General features: G+C 40.2%; 1 protein-coding gene across 1 annotated transcript; it reads left to right on the top strand.

Moving 5' to 3' along the window:
- The first annotated feature begins 333 nt into the window (after positions 1-333).
- On the top strand, positions 334-21569 carry rnf122 (ring finger protein 122). The gene is made up of 6 exons (XM_085368459.1): positions 334-693; positions 7099-7255; positions 18895-18940; positions 19030-19071; positions 19187-19269; positions 21043-21569. Exons 1-6 carry the CDS (start codon positions 669-671, stop codon positions 21155-21157), a joined length of 468 nt encoding a protein of 155 aa, XP_085224585.1. The 5' UTR covers positions 334-668; the 3' UTR covers positions 21158-21569.
- Positions 21570-23397: the final 1828 nt, after the last annotated feature.

The raw sequence follows: 23397 nt of genomic DNA, 5'->3' as shown, positions 1-23397 counted from the left end.
TGTGAATCTATTAAAGACGTGACATTTAGAGGTGTGTGAGTGTGTGTGCTTTAATATACAGGTTATTATGCCACACTGGTGATTGGCTCATGAGCTACAGTGAACCAGACCCCTTGCTGTAAAACATACATGCATCAGTAAGCTGCAGACGTTAATGAGCTACAGGAAACACACCAGCCCGTCACATCACAGCGCGGATCAACCGGCCTCGCCATTGGTCTCCCCGGACGTCAGTCTGCCGGAGAGGGGGCGGGAGCAGGGAAATCGAGCCTGTGCTCTAGTTTCTCTTCTCACACAGATGCTGCCGCTGGGTCAGTGTCATGCCGTCTTTTAATAATAACAGAGTCAAAACAGCGACAGCGAGGAGAAGCTGGGGAAACACTCACATCAGCATTTCTGCTTTTTGAGACGAGCCAACGTGGACAATGTGACATAACCCAGCTGCAACTTCCGATACAAAAAGATTAAACGCCCTTTATCCACCTTTTTATTCGTCTTTCACGACCTCTTCAGGGCTGCTATTGTCTCACTCACCTTTGACACAGCTGGCGGGCAGTCACCGGCTCTACTTGTGCACTTCATTGCGGTCATCCATCTGCGAGGAGGCCTGCGGTTTGTTGGTAAACACGAATCGGATCCCGACGGCAAGGACTCCATCTGGTGCATTGATGCACCCGTTTCAGTGGTGTAACGGTGAGGAGTCATTTTTGTTGTTGTTTTTTGTTTTGTTTTGCTAGTCTGTGACAATAATGAACAATACGTCCTATTATTTTAGTAGGATTAAAACAGAGATTTTAGAACAAGACTGACTCAGGCCAGTGCTTTCTAAATTTAGACATCCCCAGCGAGTGCAACGACAATGTGCAGGATCTTAACAAAGAGACACAAAATGAGTTGTCCTAAGCTGTGTGCTCGGTGCTTCATTTGTTCTTAAAAGTGTCTCTAATAATGCCACAGCGATGACATATAAACACCCTATAAACGGACTAAATGTTAAACACACGAAATCTAGTTTCGTTAAATAGACTAATGTAAGCAGACAGCTGCATAGTAGTGGTATTAGTGATAAGTGATTTCTTGTCCACAAGCAGCTCTATACTTCGTCCTGTCCAATAAGTCAAAGTCCACGGAAAAGAAAAGTATTAACAGCAAAAGTTAGAAGTGCTGAGTGAATACTAGAAAAATAGAGAAGGACTGTTAGAGCTGCAGTAATTAGAAGATTAATCCGCAGCAGTATTAATAAAAAAATCTTTTTTTGAAGCTGCAATGTGCACATCACCCAGTTCTAGCTTCTCAAACGTGAAGATTTGAATTATTAATTTGAAGCTTGGATGCATTATTTTTTGGCTGTAAGGCTTTTGCCACGACTGTCTGATATTTTATAGACGCAACAATCAAAGAAAATGACCAATAAAGAAAGTTATCATAAGCTGCAGCCCTATAGATTACAACATGTTATAAACGTTGTAATCTACCTAAATTAATACACTATCCACCAAAAGGGCGATTAGGCAATCAGAAATTTGGTCAGTTTTTGTATTGATTTGTAGGTTAAGAGTCTACCTGATCAATAAAAACCTTTATTTTGGCCTAAACTCACTCCAGAGAGTTACCCAAGACCAGTCATTGTGCTCTTTGTATAATGTTTTGTCTCTCTAGGTAATCTTGTTTGCTCTGACCCTATCTACAGTCTCTCACTTACACTCTTCACAGCTTCAGCTGATTATCTTCCAACAGGCCAAAAGTGTGAACAAAAGCAGTCACACTTAAACAAAAATAAAACCCTTCATTCCAGTGAAATTGTCTTTCAGTGTTTCTTTGTCATGGTGAGACTGGGTGAAGATGATGGATTGGGGTCTTTTTCCTCTGACTTTGCCTGTTTGAATGCACAACTACAGCAGCCTCCTCAGTGGACTGTTGGTGTTCAGACAAGAACAATTACTCCCTTTGTGCAGCAACTCGGCTGCCATTCATATTGGAAATAATACACACACACACACACACACACACACACACACACACACACACACACACACACACACACACACACACACACACACACACACAGTATCAAAGAGTAACATTCTGCTGGAAAAATGAAGCAGTAACAGGCAGCCGCAACTCTGTGTGTGTGTCAGTGTTTCTGTGATCGTGCCTATTCATTCTACTGTTTATATGTGACACATGTCATGCTTTCATGCATGTGATGGGGAGATTTGTGCCCCAACCTACTTTCGTCTTGAAAACAGCAGCAGCCATGCAGGCAGGCCTGAGTGATTCCCCCCTATGTGAACTGCTGAATATTTGATGGGAAGCTCAGTCTTTAGCAAAGGCAGCAGCAGCAACAGCAGCAGAAAGCAGTTTTGTTTGAACACGACATATATAGGACAAAACCCCAGCAGGCATCTCATAGGAGCTGTCAGGGAAACTGCAATAGTCGAGGTATTTTACAGCTCGATCAAATCTCAGAGGGAATTTCCTGCCTTTTTGAAGAATAACTCGAGAAGCTCTCGGATTCTCTTTGTCCTGAAATGAGAACTTTCATTAGCTAACCTTCAGCCGCTTTCTGCATCTACTACTCCATGGAAACGGCATTCCTCATAAGATTGTTGATATATAGGTCACTGGTCATGCAAGACTTCAACCAAATCAAAAAATCACTTAATATAGCTGCTCTCCCCGCATACAAAGGTGGAGGAGGGAAATGCGACGGGATGTGACATGGTGCGCACGCACAAAGGTTTGAATGCAAATGCCCTAGATTTGGATTGTGAGTCTGCTCAGGTGATTTGTGTCATCAGCAGGGCAGTGACATGAATACAGGAGCTGACATTTACACCATTCTCTCTCACTGTGTGTGTCTCTTTGTATGCTGATGATCTTTGTGAGGCAGATTGTTTGACATGTGTAAAGAGGATGAAGTAAATTCGATCGCCTTGCATCTTTCTGTGTCCTCGGTTATATTCAGGGAATGCAGCATCAGTCTGATCCATCCACCTAATTGCAGTGTAAAAAAAATAAAACTTAATTATGAAAGAGTAAACATCTGCAATTAAAAATAAAGGGTGTGCCTTCATTTCAAAATGTGAGAAACATAGTTATCTGACATTTTATGTAGTAGAAATTTCTCTGTGTCAGATCCAAATAGAGGTGTGACAATAGTGAGTTGAAATTGTGGAACAGAAAATATTAGTAATGCATGCTTTCAGCAGGACTGTTTGAATATTTGGATTTCTCCAGTGTGTTTTATTCTGGGCAACAATATGATGGAAAAGGGAACACACTGACTTGTAGAACAACCAAAATGTACCAAAAAAAAGGACTTAATGATTTATTCAACATGATCTGAAATGAGTGACCGAGGCCTTAAACTCAAGAGGAAAGTGTTTAGTCCAGTCAGAGCCCTGTTTTTCTTTGTGAAACCCTGGTTACCATAAGAAAGACACTTCAGTGTTGGTTTCACTTTTCAGACCCGAAAGTTACACCCCTTTTTTAATCTGTTTATAATTATGAATTGTATAGATGACCAAAGAGGACAATTTGTGCACAAAAACATTTGCAAGTAGTCACTTGTCATAAAACTTGTCAGAGGACTAGTGGAGCTGTCTATCACCATCTCTACCCCTTTTCTAGTCATACAGGAAGTAGAGAGTGTGAAAAAGACAAGCAAACTAAATTGTGACAAAGTGTGAAAGCCAGTGAGCAATCAGTATAATTACTTTGCATGTCTTTGTAAGGAGACATAGCACATAAAAGGCTATCACCGGCAAGAATATGGGAAAAATATTTGGTAGGTGATTGGACAAACCTGCTGTTCTATCAGCTGTTGCTAAACCAAAGTAACTTTGACCTTTTATGTCAGTTGTTTCTCGTAGAATGATGTTAGCTGTGATCGCACAGACCTCACAAAAATCAAGCTCTGTAGTGAAGGCCTACCTTTAATAACTGGTAGCGGGGGATGACAATGACAGTAGCTGTATAGCACATTTCATTACACGATGAGAGGGATACTTATTGTTGGGTATTTAGTACAATGGTTTCAAATAGAGCTTAATAGGCCCTTATTAGTTAATTGCACATGTGTTGCATGGGCACATTTGATGAAAAAAGTGTTGTATGTGAAAGATATTTTTTGAAAAGGAAGGAGCATTATTAAAAATATTGTGGATTTTATTTCATCTCTTACATTTTTAAATCTCTCAAAATCTTTGTCAAATCCTGTCAGCTGTGCTACAGTTTACAACCCTGATGCAAGTTCTCGCCAGTCAGTCACATGAATAATCATAAGGCTGGCTGGTTTTGTCCCGTTTAGACTCTTTTCAGGCATTTGTGGCTTTTTGGTTAAAAATCTGGCTCAAACCTTAGTGTATCTACCATTGATTGCTTCTGGCTGAGTGAAGTGGTGGAACTTGATTTTGCAGCCATCAACGATCCTTGATTAATAGACACGCTCTGCTTGTTCAGCACGAGTGGAACCAAGAGGCGGATAGTATTGATCCCCTGATACTGCTGTTTCCACTGTGAGGCGGGAGAGGCGTCAGATAGAAATGTCAGTCTATTACTTTGGCTGCGGGAGTAACTGGAAATATCCTCATTGATTAAAAAGTGGTGCTGGAAGAAAATAATACCCACGAAAATGAAACTGGTGAAGATCTTCATCTATTCTGTTCATCCATCTCTTCAGTAAGTTGACCCATTCGGCTTTTCTTGAATTTCTGTTAAATAAACATATTTTTATAATGGTGGATGCTTAAATTAAAAATGCTCAGCCTCTCAAAGGTTGTGCTCCTTGTGAGCCAAAATCTCAGGTTTCAGGTGCTCTAATGCTCAGTTTTTGGGTGTTTTTTATTTATTTATTTATTTAAATCCTGGCTCTATGTGATGTAAATGAGAGCTAATATCATCTGTTGGTACAGAAGCCCAGCTCTTCTATGGAATAAATATTTTGTTTGTTACAGGCAGAAAATAATAGGAAGGTGGAAGGGGCTGTACCAAGGACCAGTACTGAAATTTTACAGTCACACTGCTAACCACATGACACAGTTTGGTCAAGTTAAAAAAGCCCCAGTTATGGAAAAACATGTAGTACCTAATTGGCTGTCGAAAATGTCCTTGTGACAGCTTTTGTCACTTGCAGATATCTGCAGTTTCTCTTAGTTTGTATCAACTTGTCTGCAAACGCTTCCTGCAACCACTCACCAACCAGTCACCAACCAGTCTGGGAGTACACATTTCCCTTGGGACCTGCGGTTGGGTCACAACACCACTTAAGAAGCCTCTTAAAGGTAAATATCAATCATTTGGTCCTCTGAGGCATACATAGCTCCTCTCATAGAGTCTAGAAGTTAAAATTAAATTAAAATATGGTGCTGAAAATCTGTCTTTCCTATGATGATGGAGGGCTTGTCAGTCCAGCATGGGATTAGTAAACACAGACAAATAACACACGAACATCCACAGACAGAGCAGAGCAGACGGAGTGGGTGTTAAATTTGTTTCAGGCTAAGTTTGTTGCAGTTTGTTTTTACATTAAATTTGTTTCCATGCGTGTGCCCTGGAAGGCCAAAAGTGTCTCTGTGAAAGAGCACACGGGCTAAGTTCACTGATTAGCGCCTTGTCTCTGGGTGAATATGCTAATCAGTGAAATCAGCTGCTGCTGTGTCTGATGAAAATGAAAACCTGCAGACTCTCTCAGCTTTCTGCCTTGTTGCTGCTCTAATCTGGACATGAGAAGCCTGAGTGCGACGAGTACTGCGTGAGCTCCACTTCACTATCACTCCCTGGGTTAGCATGACCCTGATCTCACAAAGCTCCTTCTCACATGCTGACTTCTCATTACTCACTCAGATGCACAAAACACATAGTGTGCTCTCTGCGTCTCTGTTTATCTAACTTAAAAACAGCTTGTCAGTTCATGCTTGTGTGGATTTAAGGTTATTTCCTGTTTATTATTTTATTAATGTATATAAAGGTCAGACTTTAGACTGATTTAGTTATTGGGATAGCAAAACTGGATAGCACCTAATTCAAATACTGGGGGGTATTATCAGTCGATTATCGGTAGTTTATTTACACAAATTGTTCATTTTGAACTTAATGTCCTGTTTTTGAGCATAAGTCACTGTTTCCTGCTGCTTTAAGAGTCAGCTCAGAATTTTCTGTCTTTTTTTTTCTTTTTTACAGAACACAGCTATGTGCTCCGTTGCATGTTATTATTGAAAACAGCTTGTCAAGCAGAGATCTGGTTACATAGCGCTCCATTTGTGGAGATTTCACCACATCTTCCTCTGCAGCTATGCCCTGGAGTCACACTACCAGGCTTCACAATTGCTAATGAGTCCTCATTTGTTTGGGGATTTTGAATTATATGATATGCAATTACGCTGGGTGGTGCTGTTGGCGATTAACCAACTGTTTAATCCTTTAGGGTAGATGCAGATGAGCAAATAAACAGTTAAATTAACCAGTTACTTACAGCTATTTCAAACATTTCAACCAAGGAGACTACAGTGGCTTTGGTATAAAAATAATAAACACCCTGATCAAATACTGAAAACCGTGTGCGGGGTGCAGCATCAAAGTAGGAAGGATAAATAAAGCATGGCACGTTGCATAGGTTACCATCTCTTCTGATTGGTTCATGCGGCAGTATTCTTCAAAAAATGTTCAGTGCTGCATTTGTGCTATATTTGCACAAGTATCAGCAGATTATATGGACACTATTGTCAAGAACAGGAAAGGTTACAGATTCACTGATTCTTGGTGTGTGAGTCTCAGAGTCTGAAAACTGCTTGTTAACAGACAAAACATTTGTTACATATATATGAAAGTACATTAAAACCATCACATGTGCACAGTGGCAGTCTAACCCACCCGCCTGTTGCGTTTAAAGGCTCGGGATGTGGATTCTGGTTGAGGTTCACAATGCAGGTCTGAGCCTCAGAAAAGAGATGAGGTTACAGGTTGCATTCAGTTTTTGTTTTGCGGTATATTCGTGTGTGTGTGTGGGTGTTAGTGTTAGTGTTAGTGTCAGGCTTTCAGTGTTTAGCTGTTTCATGCTATATCCTTCCTGTAAATTTGCTTTTGTTGTTGTTTTAGGGTGCTTCTGTGGTCTCGGACTCGTTTACTCCAACAAGTCGTGCACCATGCCGCCCATCACCTTCCAGGACCTACCTCTCAACATCTACATGGTGATCTTCGGGACAGGCATCTTTGTCTTCATCCTGAGCCTCATCTTCTGCTGTTATTTCATTAGGTGAGAGGCAAGACCAAAGTCTTAATCCACTTCAAATTAGGGCAGAGTTTGTAGGAATTGTTTTCTCCTTGTTTCAAATTCTAGATGTGTTAACAGTTCACAGCAAAACAACATTATATAAATGATATATGACTCCTCTTGCATGTGGTGCTATTTATCTTTCAGAACTGTTTTGGTGAGAATTGCCCAGTTAGACATCTGCTTTCCCTTGATTAGAATTAAATAAGAGGAGTAAGGATAAAATTGTGAATTACTGAGTTATTGAACGGAGGTGGTGACACCAGCTATGAGCCAGGCAGCCTTCATTTGTCAGAGTGTGGCAGTGTCTCACCAAGAATTCACTGAATGGCTGTTGTGACCATAATGACCCACTCCTGATTCATACCTGGGGCGATCGTGGCTCAAGAGTTGGGAGTTTGCCTTGTAATCGGAAGGTTGCCGGTTCGAGCCCCGGCTCGGACAGTCTCGGTTGTTGTGTCCTTGGGCAAGACACTTCACCCATTGCCTACTGGTGGTGGTCAGAGGGCCCGGTGGCGCCAGTGTCCGGCAGCCTCGCCTCTGTCAGTGCGCCCCAGGGTGGCTGTGGCTACAATGTAGCTTGCCATCACCAGTGTGTGTGTGTGAATGGGTGGATGACTGGATATGTAAAGTGCTTTGGGGTTCTTAGGGACTAGTAAAGCGCTATATAAATACAGGCCATTTACCATTTTATTATATGAGGTGCATGTCAGGTTATGTAGGGTTTGAAAAGGAGTCTGAATCAGGCATAAGTTGCCCATGCAAACATTGGTAAACCTCTAAAACTTGTTGTGTATTTGTGTCTGGCTAAAGAAGTCATACGCAAAGGCTGTGTTGATGAACGTGGCGCCGTGATGTTTTTAAGTGCAAAAAGAAAATTCTTAAAAATCACTGCTCTGTACTGCGAGTAATGCATGAGTAATTCTACCTTGCTTAGGACCAGACGAGTTCTGTTTTTTGTAGGAACATGCTCAACTGGATCAAATGAAGTGCAGCATCAGGTTGGGGTTGATGTAAAATATACCTGACTACAAGAATTTAGCTCACATTTTCAGAAAATGCTTCATAGTTTAATCAGATTCATAGTAAATGGACTTGTTCTCATAAATTGCTTAATCACCCATTCATACAAGCACTTTCTCCTAACTAAGTGCTTTCTATTGCACACATTCACACTCCGATGAATTGGAGCGCAATTTGGGCTTCAGTATCTTGCCCAAGGACATGCATGCAGACCAGGGCAGCCAGAAATTGAACCGCCAACCTTCCGATTAGTACATGATCTGCTTTCCCTCCTGAAATACAGCCAAACAATGAATACAGCCAACTCTCAATTCGAGTAACATAAATTACCCCCCACAAACAAAGACTTCATATTCAGCTCTGCTCAGACAAACTCTAAGTTCTACTAATTCAGTTATACACTTATAAACATGCCAGAGGGATAATATTGACCCTATTAAGCAATAGGAAATAATGCAATGGGAAATATAAATGCCTGTAAATTATTTGTATACATTTATTTTAGTTGGAAAACAAATAAACACATAAAAGGTTCTCATGATAAATCATCAGGAAAAGTTAAGCATCTGTGATTGTAGGCATTGAATTCCAGCCTAAACCAAACTACGCCACCGAGACCAACATCGTAATCCCTAAATATCTCCACTGTAGAGACATTGTATGTGTGTGGAGGCAAGAAACACACTGTAGGAGGGACTGAGGTTAAAAAAAGAGGAACAGGGTGACCTATCCTGCTGTTGACTGTGAACTCCCTGATGAGTTGAGGATGGGAGGACGGGATGTAAGGCAACAGGAAGCCTCCCGTCACAATGTGTGAAGACAGCAGTGAGGAAAGGAGAAACTGTGTTCAGAATAAACACGGCATAACTAGTGCACAGTTGGAAAACATAAAGCCATCATACACGAAGGTCCACAGTGAACAAAAAGGAAACGTCAGCACCTGCTATAGGGATTGTGTTTCATCTTGAGCTCTCTCTGGATGACTAAGCATCTGTTTTTGGAAAATTGCTTGATGTCTCATAATGCGGTGTGCTATTGTTGGACATTTAAATGAATTTGAAATGTTGTTCAAATTTTAGTGTTATCAAAATGCCAGAGAGTTTAAGACATTTTCTGTCTGGAAGACAGGCAGGACGAATGTGCTGTTCAGGAAATAAATCACAGAAAATAACGTTAGAATAAAGACGGACGTCAGCGAGAATCTTGATTCGCATTTGTGCAGATAACATCCCGCCTCTGTTCCTCAGTCGTTTTAATTCTTATAATTAAATATAATGGAAATCTAGTGAAATAAATTTCATCACTACACACCTAAATTAATCTAAACCTAAAGTTAATTTCCTTAAGACAAAATATTGTTATCCCAAAAGGCAATTCAGCAGAGGTGGCAAAAGTACACACATTTGTCACTTAAGTGGAAGAAAAGATTGTTGTTTTATAAAATTCTCTGGTAAAAGCTGAACCACAAGTGAAAAAGTACAGGCTCTGAAATATACTCAGTGTTCTTTGAGTATTTTAAGGTGTTTGCATCCACTCTTATGTCCAAACTACGACAATGTTTTTAAAAGAGGCCAAAAAAACCCAATGAAATAACTAAAAAAATCATTGCATTTAAAAGCTGCTTTCAGCATCTCCCTTTTACACAAGGAGGTCACCACAGCAGATACCTCCGCATGTTTGACTTGGTAGATTTTCTTTTTTATATACACCACATCCTCCTTTTAACACAACCCCAATAGTGTTACTGCATCCTTCCAGAATCAAACTGGGGATCTTCTGCTTGTCAGGAAAATATGTAAACTCCTACACCACAGGAGAAGCTATTAAATGACGAAAATGTTTCTTTAAATATGTGCTCATTTGAGTTTAATGCTGGCAACATATTCCAGAAAGTTGGGAATAAGGGCGTATTTATGTCAGATTGTATCTACAAGCGTGCATCTCATTTCCTCCTCTGCTGCCTGAAAATAGTAACAAAGAAGTCCTGTTCTTTTGGTTATGTTCAAAAGGAAGCAGATTGTGTTTGATGCCTTTTTTTCATCTTAATTCTTTCTTCTTTTAAAAAGATATACACTCACCACCCCTTTATAAACGTATAAGATACACCCTTTTGCCATCAGGAATGCCTTAATTCTTTGTGGAACGTATTGAACTAGTTGCTGGAAACATTTCTCAGAGATTTTGGTCTATATTAACATGACAGCGTCACACAGTCGCTTCACATTTGTGAGCTGCACATCCATGATGTGAATCTCCTGTTTCAACACATCCTAAAGATGCTCTGTGCTTTATTTGAAGTCACCATCATTTTAAAGAAACGCGTTTGAGATGACTTGAACTTTGTCGCGTATTATCCTACTGGAAGCAGCCAGAAAGTGGGCATAGCTCAGCATTTTCTGAAATAATCAGCCCGGACCAACCGGCACTAACAACCAAAACCATGTTCAAAGTCACTGAAGTCAATTTTGATGCTCTGTTTGAGCTTCAGCAGGTTGTCTTGACCATATCCACATGGCTAAATGCCTAAAATGTGACCTAAAATGTATGCATACATTTAAAAAAAATTCTTTTTAAAAAAGAAGAACTATCTTTTAATTCTTTTAAACTTAGTGTTTGCACCAAAAATGGAAGTGATATCAAAATCAGTAGCAATAGTGATAATTATGAAAATAATAACACTAATGATAGGCGCACACACACACACACACACACACACACACACACACACACACACACACACACACACACACACACACACACACACACACACACTGTAATACTGCGGCACCACAGAACAAGAAGGAAGGTCATTATTACAAGCTGTCCTAACAATGACAAGTATAGCCGATGTTAAAAAACAACAACAACTATGCACTAATGGGTAAGAAAAAACAAAAAATAAAAAACAATCATAAAGCAGCATGAAAATGATCATTCATAAACCACCATCCTCTGAACAGATTCATTACAAACACTAATGGAAAGCGTTTGAGGCGTGCATTTTTCCTCTGCGTCTCTCGCTGATGTGCTTGCTCCCTAAAGCGAACCCTAGCTCTAAATGGACTTTGTGGCGAGATTAATCTTTCAGTTTTTGTATTCAAGATCTGGAAAAACTTTGAGCCTCAACCATTAAGATCAGCAGCTATAATGATAAATTGTAAGTGGTAAATATTTGTTTCAGTTTGGACTGACTCATGTTCACATGCTGAAGACACACTTCTTTGATTGAAAATGTTTTCTGTGACCTGGCTTCACCACTAAATTGAGCATCAACTCTGTCTGAAAAAGCTCAGATCCTTCCTGTTTCTCTTAAAGCCCTTTCTGAAGGATCGTAACCAGCGACTCACTTCCTTTGGCTCCATTAACATGCTGAAGGTACTCTTGGGTGGGAGTGTGATTGTGAATTCATTTATAGACCGGGTGATTCATAACATGAATACTGAGTGATGAAAGGCGCTCTGTGTTAGGGGGCAGGTCTCCTATTATCTCTTTCAGACAGGCTCTTTTCTTAATCCTGTGTGTCATCGTGTTTGTGATGTACAGCTGTAACATTAGATTGAGACCTAAATATCTATGCCCGCCCACCACTATTAAAACTGTTCTAATTTTTAAGATGTGGTGGTTAAAGTTTGCTAAGATTTAGCTTTCTTTAGCAAATACACGCCACTTCTTGCACAGAGTCGAGAGCTGTACCTGTAAAGTACAAGGCCGAAAAGACACAAGTGTTCCACACCAAGGGCACGCCAAAAATATCACAACTTTAATTACTTCCCCATCTGGTCTTACAGTGCAGTACAGGGTTTGTACTCAGCAGCACAGCAGCTAGTCAGAGAGATATTTTAAGATCCACGAGGATCAAGAGGGAGGTGGTAATGTGTTTTTGTCCATACAATAGAATGACTGAGGAGAGATATTAAGCTGTTAAGTGAATGGCTTTCTAAAATAAACTTTAATTTGCTGGGAGAGATCTTGGAGAAAACCCCAGAAAAACAACAAGAACAGCAACAGACAGTTAATTTGAAAACATGGAAATATAAATGGTTACTCATCTACGCCAGCCTTTTACATCCAAACTGTGCATTTAACAACAGTTTAGTCTCAAACTGAGCTTCTTAAACCTCGTCTGTCATCATTAAACTGACGTCATCTCGCTTGCATACACTCTGAAGACAGATTGAGTTTAGCAAAAATAAAAGGATGATTATATCAGAAATGCTACCGCAGCAAGAAGGGCATGCTTGAGGTCATCTACTGTGAAAACAGAGATGCAGTCAGCGGTTTTTCTAGCTGTCCTTGGTGTCAGATGATGACGCTTGCACCGGGGGATGGCGGGGTTCAGCACCACGGCTGTGCTTGCTCACATGTGGTGCAAAAGAGCCCAGATACTGGGGTAATCCAGGTTTATCACGTCTTTCAGTCGTCTCAGTCTGTCCAGGTTGATCTGTTGAGTGCCAGATGTTCAAAATAGTTGGTACTTCCTGTGCAGTAGACTTTAGGTGTAGTCAAGCAAGTTGTTGGCAGCCTCGGGGTAGTTATTTTTTAACCTCTATTGAAATGAATGGGGAGAGATCCATAACCTTTATTTCAAAGGTCTCCAGGATATAAAAAAGGTTACTTATGGAATACATGGAAATGAAAACCTCTTCAAATGGTTTCTGACTTTGCCCCAAAAATAAGAGTTAAACTTTTTTTCTCTTCTGATACGCATGCAGAAAGTTACACGATACTACTGCTTCATTAGTCGAGAGTGCTGACCTCAACCTCTCTGGCTTCACTTTACTGATAAAAAGCCATGCTAATAATGTAATGTACATTTATTTATATGCCTACTACGATAGCAAGTAGATATGCCTGCTGTGCACACGTTTCCCAGTTTGAATGTTGACTGGCAATTATTAAATTCTCCTTTCCTTTTTGAGGAATCTGCTCTCTCTCTTTCTGTCTCTCTCTCTATAGCACCTCTTTTTCCTATCAGCAGCTTGTTTTCTGGGCTTGGAAGGGTAGATGTAGGTCAGTCATGTGGTTACCATGGCTTGTCTAGCAAACGCGGTTTTTGGCCACTGTTGCTTCCATGCAGATTAGTCTTGGAAAGGATCTCAGCCCGGGGGATCTGATCTTCCCAAGAGATCATCTTTTTAAGGCACAAGATGTTGGCAGTGCTTTGTTTTTTTAAATATACCTTTTGTATGGCGTCCATGTTTGTGCCCCATCGAGCATGGCGACGACAGATTACCACAGTGTATGCACCAGTCTTGGTGCCAACTTTCGTGTATTACAAGACTGTAGTTGGAGGAGCGTGCGAAGCCAAAATGGGTGAACTTTGGTTGGAACACCATTCGTTAAGAAGGGGGAAGGAAAAGAGACTGTTTGCCTTAGGAAGCCAAAGGCAAAAAAGTATTTAGTCAGCCACCGATTGTGCAAGTTCCCCCACTTAAAATGATGACAGAGCTCAGTAATTTGCACCAGAGGTACACTTCAACTGTGAGAGACAGAATGTGAAAAAAAAATCCATGAATTCACATGGTAGGATTTGTAAAGAATTTATTCGTAAATTAGGGTGGAAAATAAGTATTTGGTCACCTCAAACAAGGAAAATCTCTGGCTCTCACAGACCTGTAACATCTTCTGTAAGAAGCTTTTCTGTCCCCCACTCGTTACCTGTATGAATGGCACCTGTTTGAACTCATCATCTGTATAAAAGACACCTGTCCACAGCCTCAAACAGTCAGACTCCAAACTCCGCCATGGCCAAGACCAAAGAGCGTTCGAAGGACACCAGGAAAAGTATTGTAGACCTGCACCAGACTGGGAAGAGTGAATCTACAATAGGCAAGCAGCTTGGTGTGAAAAAATCAACTGTGGGAGCAATCATCAGAAAATGGAAGACATACAAGACCACTGATAATCTCCCTCGATCTGGGGCTCCACGCAAGATCTCATCCCGTGGGGTCAAAATGATCATGAGAACGGTGAGCAAAGATCCCAGAACCACACGGGGGGACCTGGTGAATGACCTGCAGAGAGCTGGGACCAAAGTAACAAAGGTCACCATCAGTAACACACTACAACGGCAGGGAATCAAATCCCGCAGTGCCAGACGTGTTCCGCTGCTGAAGCCAGTGCATGTCCAGGCCCGTCTGAAGTTTGCCAGAGAGCACATGGATGATACAGCAGAGGATTGGGAGAATGTCATGTGGTCAGATGAAACCAAAGTAGAACTTTTTGGTATAAACTCAACTCGTCGTGTTTGGAGGAAGAAGAATACTGAGTTGCATCCCAAGAACACCATACCTACTGTGAAGCATGGGGGTGGAAAGATCATGCTATGGGGCTGTTTTTCTGCCAAGGGGACAGGACGACTGATCCGTGTTAAGGACAGAATGAATGGGGCCATGTATCGTGAGATTTTGAGCCAAAACCTCCTTCCATCAGTGAGAACTTTGAAGATGAAACGAGGCTGGGTCTTCCAACATGACAATGATCCAAAACACACCGCCCGGGCAACAAAGGAGTGGCTCCGTAAGAAGCATTTGAAAGTCCTGGAGTGGCCTAGCCAGTCTCCAGACCTCAACCCCATAGAAAATCTGTGGCGGGAGTTGAAAGTCCGTGTTGCTCGGCGACAGCCCCAAAACATCACTGCTCTCGAAGATCTGCATGGAGGAATGGGCCAAAATACCAGCTACTGTGTGTGCAAACCTGGTAAAGACCTATAGTAAACGTTTGACCTCTGTTATTGCCAACAAAGGTTATGTTACAAAGTATTGAGTTGTATTTTTGTTATTGACCAAATACTTATTTTCCACCCTGATTTACGAATAAATTCTTTACAAATCCTACCATGTGAATTCATGGATTTTTTTTTCACATTCTGTCTCTCACAGTTGAAGTGTACCTCTGGTGCAAATTACTGACCTCTGTCATCATTTTAGGTGGGGGAACTTGCACAATTGGTGGCTGACTAAATACTTTTTTGCCCCACTGTATTTATGTTTAGGGCATGCTGTATGGACTCTTGGCTTAGTGCAGTCTTGGAGTCATGGTGGAGCTCACAGATTTGGCAGCTTCTCATTTTTGTTTGGGCCTGTAACTGTTTTCTGTCATTGTTGCACTCCAGGTATACTTCATCTTTGAGTCCATGTCGAAGTATCTTAACATCGACCAGGAAGGACTCTAAGTTTCCTGTGATGACTCTTGGTTGGTAATACTTGCTTGGTCGGGACCTTTACAATTTTAACTTTGCTCGGATTGATGTATAAGTACTGATCCTTGTGCTACTCAGTTGCTTATGGTGGTGGTCTTTTCAGCTGTGTTAGTTTGAGTTTTATGTTCGCTGATGTTCTGCGCATAAGAGGGGCTCTTCATTTTCCCCAGGTTATACTGACAAAGGACTTTATGTCACAGAAGACGGCCTGTGCTCACTCGACCTTTTAAGACTCTCATGAGTATTTTTGGTATTTTTAGCTGGGGTTTTTTGAATGAAAGATTTGTGTCCAACTCCCTTTAATGAGGAATTCCACCTGATTGGTATGGATAGTATCTTTTTTTTATTTACGTAAAAGTCTCTGTGTAGTAGGGTTGGAATTATTGATTAAGTTGTTTCTGGCTAATCAATTTATTGCTCTGTTTAAATCATATCAGGGAATAGTGACAGAAGGTAACTGTCATGGAACAACATGGAACAAAGTGGAATGCCAAGGAAACTAGCCAATTTATACAAACTCATTTAAAAAAGTGTTCAAATATCCAGCCAGAATTATGTCAGAAGCTTGTTCATGACTAGCAATTTAATTAAATTTAACATTTAATCAAATATTAGTGGGGGTGTATGTATATATTTGAGCCTGAATGTATACTTTTGATTGATTGGAGAAAATCCGAAATAAATTAAAATTTGAAATTGAAATGATCAAAAGTCCAAAATTATCATGGCATTCATGCCTTTTTCACCACTGCTGTATCCTTAAAATCTGAATGATATTCAGTATTAAAGACTAAGCTAAGTAACTTTTAAATTTTTGTCAGTTAAAGTTTATGAAAATGTTTCTGATGCGATTATTTTAATACAACTGTAGCAGATTAGCAGATCAATTTATTAACTAAGTAATCGGCTTGGAATTAACTGTAAAAAGTATTTCAAACATATATTTCAAAGGTGTAGCAACGCGAGCATTTAACCGTGTTTTGTAACACTGTAACGGGTCTCATATTTGAGCACACAATAAAGCAGGACATGAGCATGAGAGGCTTTGACGTTTGTCGAGAGGAATTTTAAGTTTTGCAGATGTTGCTGCACAATGGTTAGAGGGAAACACAGAAATCTCTGTCATGGCGCCCCTTTCACCCACTTCACATCATTATTCGAGCATGGGAAACCTCAACAAGAAAAACGTGTATCCTCACATTGTTCACGTGGAAAAATGTTAGGAGTAACTGTTCTAAACACTACAACCAAATTTCATTAACAATGAAAAAATTGTCAGTTCTTTACTGTAAGCGCTGAATCACTGCTTAGGGGGATATCATCATAGATAAACATTTAATTTGTTCTCAGATGTTGTCGCTGCACGTACTTTCAGGCCCAATTTATGGACAGCGACAGACATTTGGTCCATGTTCGGTTGGTTCAAAAACAAGAGGCCAAAAATAACCTCTTGAATAGACACTGCTCGCCAAGTGATAAAGATCTCTCCATTGTTGGTTTCAGGGGTGGTGCGGAGTTTCAAAGAGGCAACATACTCATTAGCTTGTTTGTGCATGTGTGTGCGCATAAGTGTGTGTTAGCATTTTTGAATGTAGTTGCATGATTACTTAAGTGAGTGAGCAATGTGTCTGTGTGTAATTATCCATAAACACTGTCCAAACTTTTTTTTAATCTGAGACCAACAACCTGATGACAAGACGTCAGTTAAAAATCGAGTTTTATGTGTAAATATTCTATTTTTGGTCTACTCTATTTACTTTAATCAAGTGGTTGATACATTTTTTATTAAAGTTTATTAGTACTGGGAATATATGCGAGTATATGGCATGAACTGATGCCATACACCTCAGTATTTTTAGCATAAGCTACAATTTGAAATCCCTGTAAGACTGAAAAATACATAAACCACAGCTACAGATACAGAAACTGATTAGGAAACTACAGGCAGAACAAATAAAGAGCACAAACAGTAAGAATGCATCAAGAAGCACCCATTCATGGCTAATTGCCTTTTTAAAACTGTTTAATTAATTTAAAATGAATCAGCATTCACTTTGGGTTCTGCATGTAAGAAATCCCAATGTTGGATTCACCTTACAGTTCCTTTTGGACATTCAGTGTCTTTCTGAGCCTGAAACTCTTAAGTGGAACCACAAGGGACAATTATGCAATCTTGCTCTCATAACTGTGTGACTAACTGTGTCATTAAGGGCCCGCCTGTTATAGCTACTGACTATGACAAGAAGGTTACACAATAAGTTAAATATGAAGAGATTGCAGGAAGATCATTAAGCTATTTTCAGCATGAAATTGTCTCTAATAAGTCTAAGCATCAGTAAGCTTGCTTTTTCAACCTTGTCCTACATTGACATGCTTCTCAAAAACCATTTGCACATTGTCTATTTTTTCTGGTTGCATACAGAAAATATGAGCAGTCAATATGATACCATATATTTGTGCAGACAGTACTTCACTAGCCCTTTAAAGCCAAGCGTATTGTATTTGATACATGTGTTTTTGTGAGTTTTTGAGACTTCTACATCATCAGCGTGACCTTTTTTGGCCCTCAAAAACTGATATAAATTGCATGACACATTTTTAATGACTAAATTCCAAAAATATGGCTAATGTAGCAAATGTGATACAAATTAAAAGTCATACATGCAGATTCAAATCTGATATATTTTTTTTTTATATTTTTTTGTCTAAAAGGTACAACAAACACTCCATTATCAAAAAATTAAGGATTTCTGGCAGTTAGTTCATGGTTATATAGATATTTATAATCTTGATTATTTTTGGAGGCTTTTTGCTGTTATTTGATCTTACAGTGAAGATTAGATAGAAAAGTGGGGAAACAGACAAAGCCTCAAGTCAGAGTTGAACCCAGGCTACTAAATTTAACCTCAAGGTATGTGGTTGCTTAGTAACATCGGGGCTAAACCAGCAACCCTAGATATTTATTGAAAAAGTTAAGGATGTTAATAAAAGTCTTATGAAGAGGGAGCTTTTATCTGTTTCCTTATTTTCTGCCATATATACATCATTACAGTGAGCACATTAAGGGGTTTATCCCATCTTGGAGCTGCATGATGTCAGAGTCACACAGAGAGAGCACAGCAGCCCACCCAACTGCTTCTTAAACCTTTTGTTTGGGAGGGGGAGCCAATCAGAAGAAAATTAGGGTCCACTTTAAAGTAAACGAAGATTATTTTGATCAATGAATCGTGCAAATCTATTTAAAAATAAAAATTTGCCTCTAAAAAAGAATTTAGATTTTCTTACAGGTGTACTTTAAGACAGAAACCAAGAAATGCATGCACACTGTGGTTAAAGGAACATTCTTTAAGGAACAAATTGCCAAAGTTTATTTATGTGTTTCTCCGCTCATCCACAGCAAACTACGACACCAAGCACAGAGTGAGCGGTTTGGATACAGAGAGGTAAGACTGGTGTTGATAATTTAAGATATTTAGGCTGTTAATTTTTTAAAAAGCATTACTTTAAAAAATATCTTGTGTTATTCCTACAGGTAGTTTTAAAAGGAGATCCAAAAAAGTTGAGTCTTCATGGGGTAAGAATGAAATTTACATTTCTACCTGTTTGCGTTCAGCTTTAAGCTGTTGAAGCAGGATAATTTAATCTAACGACTGTCCTCTCCCGCTTCCTTCCGTCTGTCACTCACGCAGCAGACGTGCGCTGTGTGTCTGGAGGACTTCAAAGTGAAAGACGAGCTGGGAGTGTTGCCATGCCAACATGCTTTCCACAGGAAGTGAGTAGAGCACAGTGGAGTCTTTCTTCACACTCGCTTGCCAGTTTGCACCTGCTAGGGCTTGGTAAAGTGAAAATGGTCACGTCTGATGTGAAGTCCATTGATCAAAAGTTAAATGGAAATTTTTGGTGGAGTACTCGTCATCATTCATTCATGTCTTGGTTCCTGCTGAGGATCCCAGCATGCACATCAGACAGAGCTAGTCTGAAGACCTTGCAGAGGAGGCAAAGCTATATCCTTGTGCTTTCAGTTGTCTAAAATTGAAATGCTTCTTAATGTGAGAAGGTTTTTTTTTAATTTTTTTTTTTACTGGGTTCTGTGAGAAGAGTTTAAAAGCAAAGAGGCCTTATCAGAGGAGCAATTTGATATTCTGGGCTAGCAGCCTTGGGCTACAGTAGTTTTGGTATAAATTGCTAAACATTCTCTACTTCATGGTTTAACTACAATCAAAGGCAGCAGGACATTATTTTGGTTTCTTAAGACTCTCTTACAGAAAGATAGAACTGAAAAAGCTCTGTGAGTCAAATATTGCAAGTAAACAACCATATGTGGGTTGCTGCTATTGCCTAAAGACATTTGTGTCAAGCATTACTGAGATGACACTTGCATTAGGAGATAGATGTTGCAGAGGTGGCGCAAACAAACTTGTCTGTGTGGGGGTTTACCTCTCATATAGGACGTGGGTTTTTGTTGTTGTTGTTGTTGTTGTTGTTTGCTTGTTTGTTTGTTTTTTTACTTTTCCAGTGGTTTGTTGAGGTTTAGGCACCAAAACGGCTTTGTCAGAGTTATGTCACTTTTCTAGGTTTCAAGGATACCAAGTCCATTAGAGGGGACCCAGGATCATTAATATTCTTGAACACTTCTACACTTCATGCAAGTTTCCGAATAATCGGCTTCGGTGCAGCCTTTCATTTATTCCCCTCTCTAAAATGAGCCATAGCTCCTCCCCTTTTAATTCTTCCTTTTTCTGATTGGCTCCAACTCACAAACAGAAGGTCTGAACTGCAAACACGTGGAGCTGCTGTGCTCACAGCCAGAGCTGCATGTATCTGCCGATTTTTAGGATCATCTGAAGCCTGAGCTGTTGGCAGACAGGTATTATTTGTATATACTCTGATCCCATTATTTGAAACTCTGGTCTTGTTTAATATAAGCATCCTTCATTTATTGCACACAGTTTTAGTTGGATCAATTCAGATGGCCAAAGAGATTTCTTGGTTTTAAAACATGACTCTAGGAACAGCTTGCACAAGTGACCAGTCCAGCTGTTTTCTCAGTAAGGAGAGCTTCAGTAAGATGTAGCATACTTAAAAATCTATTACCATGACCACTGGGAAAACTGTGGGGAACCTGATTCCATCCAAAGGTAACAGAACCTTCATACCAGCACCAGCAAAGCTAAAGCACATTCTGCTTGTCCATCCCGTAAACTGTAAAACCGACACATTGGGGAGACTGTGCATACGTCTATTTTCGGTCCAACTTTCTGCAGTCTTGTCATCACTGTGAGACGACCAGCACAGGCTCCAGGAATTAACGGCCCCCAGCCTAGAAATAGTTTCTGCAAATGCTGCTTACGCATGAATGGCGGCAGCATCGCATTTTGATTGCTGGTGTAAGTGAGTTCTAAAGGGCTCTCACATACTCATGCATGGGTCATAAGCTTGCCACTCTGTGAAAAAATGACTAAGCTGTTAAACATTGAAGATTTTGTTGAAGTTAGTCCAGCTTTCTTTTTCCTCATTCCTGTCCTGTCTGTGTTCCTCTATGCAGGTGTTTGGTAAAGTGGCTGGAGGTGCGCTGCGTCTGCCCCATGTGCAACAAACCCATAGCCGGCCCGCCCGAGCCGCAGCATAGTATAGGAACTCTGCTGGATGAACTGGTATAACCTCTCAGCCTCAACCAGCCTGGTTGGGACGCCGACGCCCGGCCAAACTAGCTGGTGTGAGTTACAGACCATCAGGAAGAGGGAGACCGCTTTGCTGTTTAAACACGGCAAAGCACAAAAATGAACTGAAGGATGCTGTTGCCTAGCAACAATCTCCATGATAGCAACACAACACCTTGTGGTTGAGATTATCTTCAGCCGCCCACACATCACTCCAGCCCTCTCCTTTCACGATCCCGTTCTACATGCCTTTTCTCCACGTCCCTCACATCCTCTCTTGTTGGTTCGACTGAGGTTAACAACAGCACTGAACGGAGGGCAGTTTTTTCTCACTGAAGTGGACAAATGAGTGTTGATGAACAGCAGTGCTCGCAAGAAGATGCTGATCCCCCCTGAGTGTGTATCAATGCTGCCTGTCATGTGCTACCTGGGGTTAAATATTATCCATATTGGCTGAGTTATTTAAAACTCAAATGGGAAAAATTATTCCAGTACGTGGCACTCCATGAATTTTTTTCAGTTGACAAGTTTTGAGACAAAATTATAGTTTGTGTTTGACATTCCCAGCAGTAGCTCAAGGTCAGTTTTTAAGATGCAGTAGAAAAGAAGAACAAACTGCAGCCGAGGAGAAAAAATATCACTGTAGCAAAGAGGGCTTAATAAAACTAAGAAATACTTTTTTTATGATTAAATTGAGGTCATGCTGCTTAAAATTCAAGGAAACGGTTATTCATATTGCATTTATTCAGATGAACTCAGAACAGTGGTAGAAAAAGAGCGGGACATGAAGCTGCCCTTGCTCACATGTAGCACGCAAAAGGTGATGAATTTACTAGAAATGTTCTGAAAGGCTGAGCTGAGGCGTGGTGCCTAGGTTTAATGTGCAGAAGACCCGTTTGCTGTGAATCCTCCAGACAGTTGGCTGCTCTATATATAGAAAAAAGTCCAGGACTGCCGAACGTTTGTAAAAACAGCCTTCGAGATGCAGCTCCAGCTTTCGTCCATGTGTGGTAAACGTCTGCATCAAGTCTCTTACAAACCAGTTATTTCTGATATAACGTCTAAAATCCATACTGGTGCCAACCCCTACAGTACCACAGGCTCTAGCTGTTTTCTGTTGTTGTTGTTCAAGGGGATGTTTTATTGTCCTGTTGTGTTCTCATGTTAATATAGAAGGAACACATCCTGACGTTCACGCTAACAGTTTTGTTGAAATGTGTTGAAAGGTTTTTTATTTTTAGGTTTTGCACTTTGAATTCGGACACACACACACACACACACACACACACACACACACACACACACACACACACACACACACACACACACACACACACACACACAAGTTTCCATGCCTTTGTTCTTATAAATGTTAGACTTCGGTTTGGTTACAGCACAGCTGTGTTTTGAGGTGTGGTGAATCTTTTATAAAAGTCTGTGAAGTACCAGAGCTGGGTGATAAAGGGAGCAGCAGTGCAAGCCCTCAATGAATTCACCTGGGAAGCAACTAAATCTCACTCTCATAAACCGTGTTTTCGTGGCATTATTGCAGGTGGTTTACATTCCTCAGTCGTAAGTTATTTTTGTCTATTTTGTGATTTACAGATTCTGAAAGCAAAACACTGCCTAAATTGAGCACAAAACTCACAAAGCACATTGTCCAGATACAGCAGGCAGCTGCACTGTAATTAAAATGTGCCCTGTGCCAAAAAGAAAGAAAAGAAAACAACAAACAAACAAAAAAAGAGTTGATCATGTTTCATTTTCTGCACACGAGAAAAAGAAATGTTCACTCTGATTCTGACCACATTCCACATTTTGTAATCCAACAGATGTAAATAAGTTAAACAATAAAAAATACAGTTCTCTGGTCATGCAGGCTCTTGCTTATTTCTTGAAAATCATGGTTATGGCACCACCATCAGGTGAAATCAAGTGTATGTGATGTACATTGTTTTAAGGTTGTTTATTTACTTGTCAAACAGTTGTCAAAAGTTTTAGAGTCTTGGTGGAAACCAGACTGTTTGCACTGAATTTCAGCAGGAAAAATGTAAGATTTTCAATTAAATACACTAATTAAATACTGTTCGAGTTCCTCTTTCCAGCACTACAGCCACTATTTGTTTTTAACTTGAGAAAACTCTTGATTGTTGTTTGTTTTGTTAATACTAGACTTATATTGCAGAAACAGTTGTTGTTATAATTTATTGAGACTTTTGAGTTTAATTGTCATATAGCAC

The sequence above is a fragment of the Diplotaxodon limnothrissa genome, linkage group LG12 (assembly GCF_057381915.1).
Source record: "Diplotaxodon limnothrissa isolate DT_005_m linkage group LG12, D_limnothrissa_male_GT1.1, whole genome shotgun sequence".
Taxonomy (NCBI): Eukaryota; Metazoa; Chordata; class Actinopteri; order Cichliformes; family Cichlidae; genus Diplotaxodon; species Diplotaxodon limnothrissa.
This window is presented reverse-complemented; position numbering and strand designations above follow the sequence as displayed.

Bases quoted from the DNA above. Each gene is read 5' to 3' on its own strand.
- rnf122 (XM_085368459.1), top strand. From the start codon at position 669: ATGCACCCGTTTCAGTGGTGTAACG. The intron at 7,256-18,894 runs GTGAGAGGCAAG...GCTCATCCACAG, and splicing joins TTCTGCTGTTATTTCATTAG to CAAACTACGACACCAAGCAC. The intron at 19,072-19,186 runs GTAAGAATGAAA...TCACTCACGCAG, and splicing joins AAAAGTTGAGTCTTCATGGG to CAGACGTGCGCTGTGTGTCT.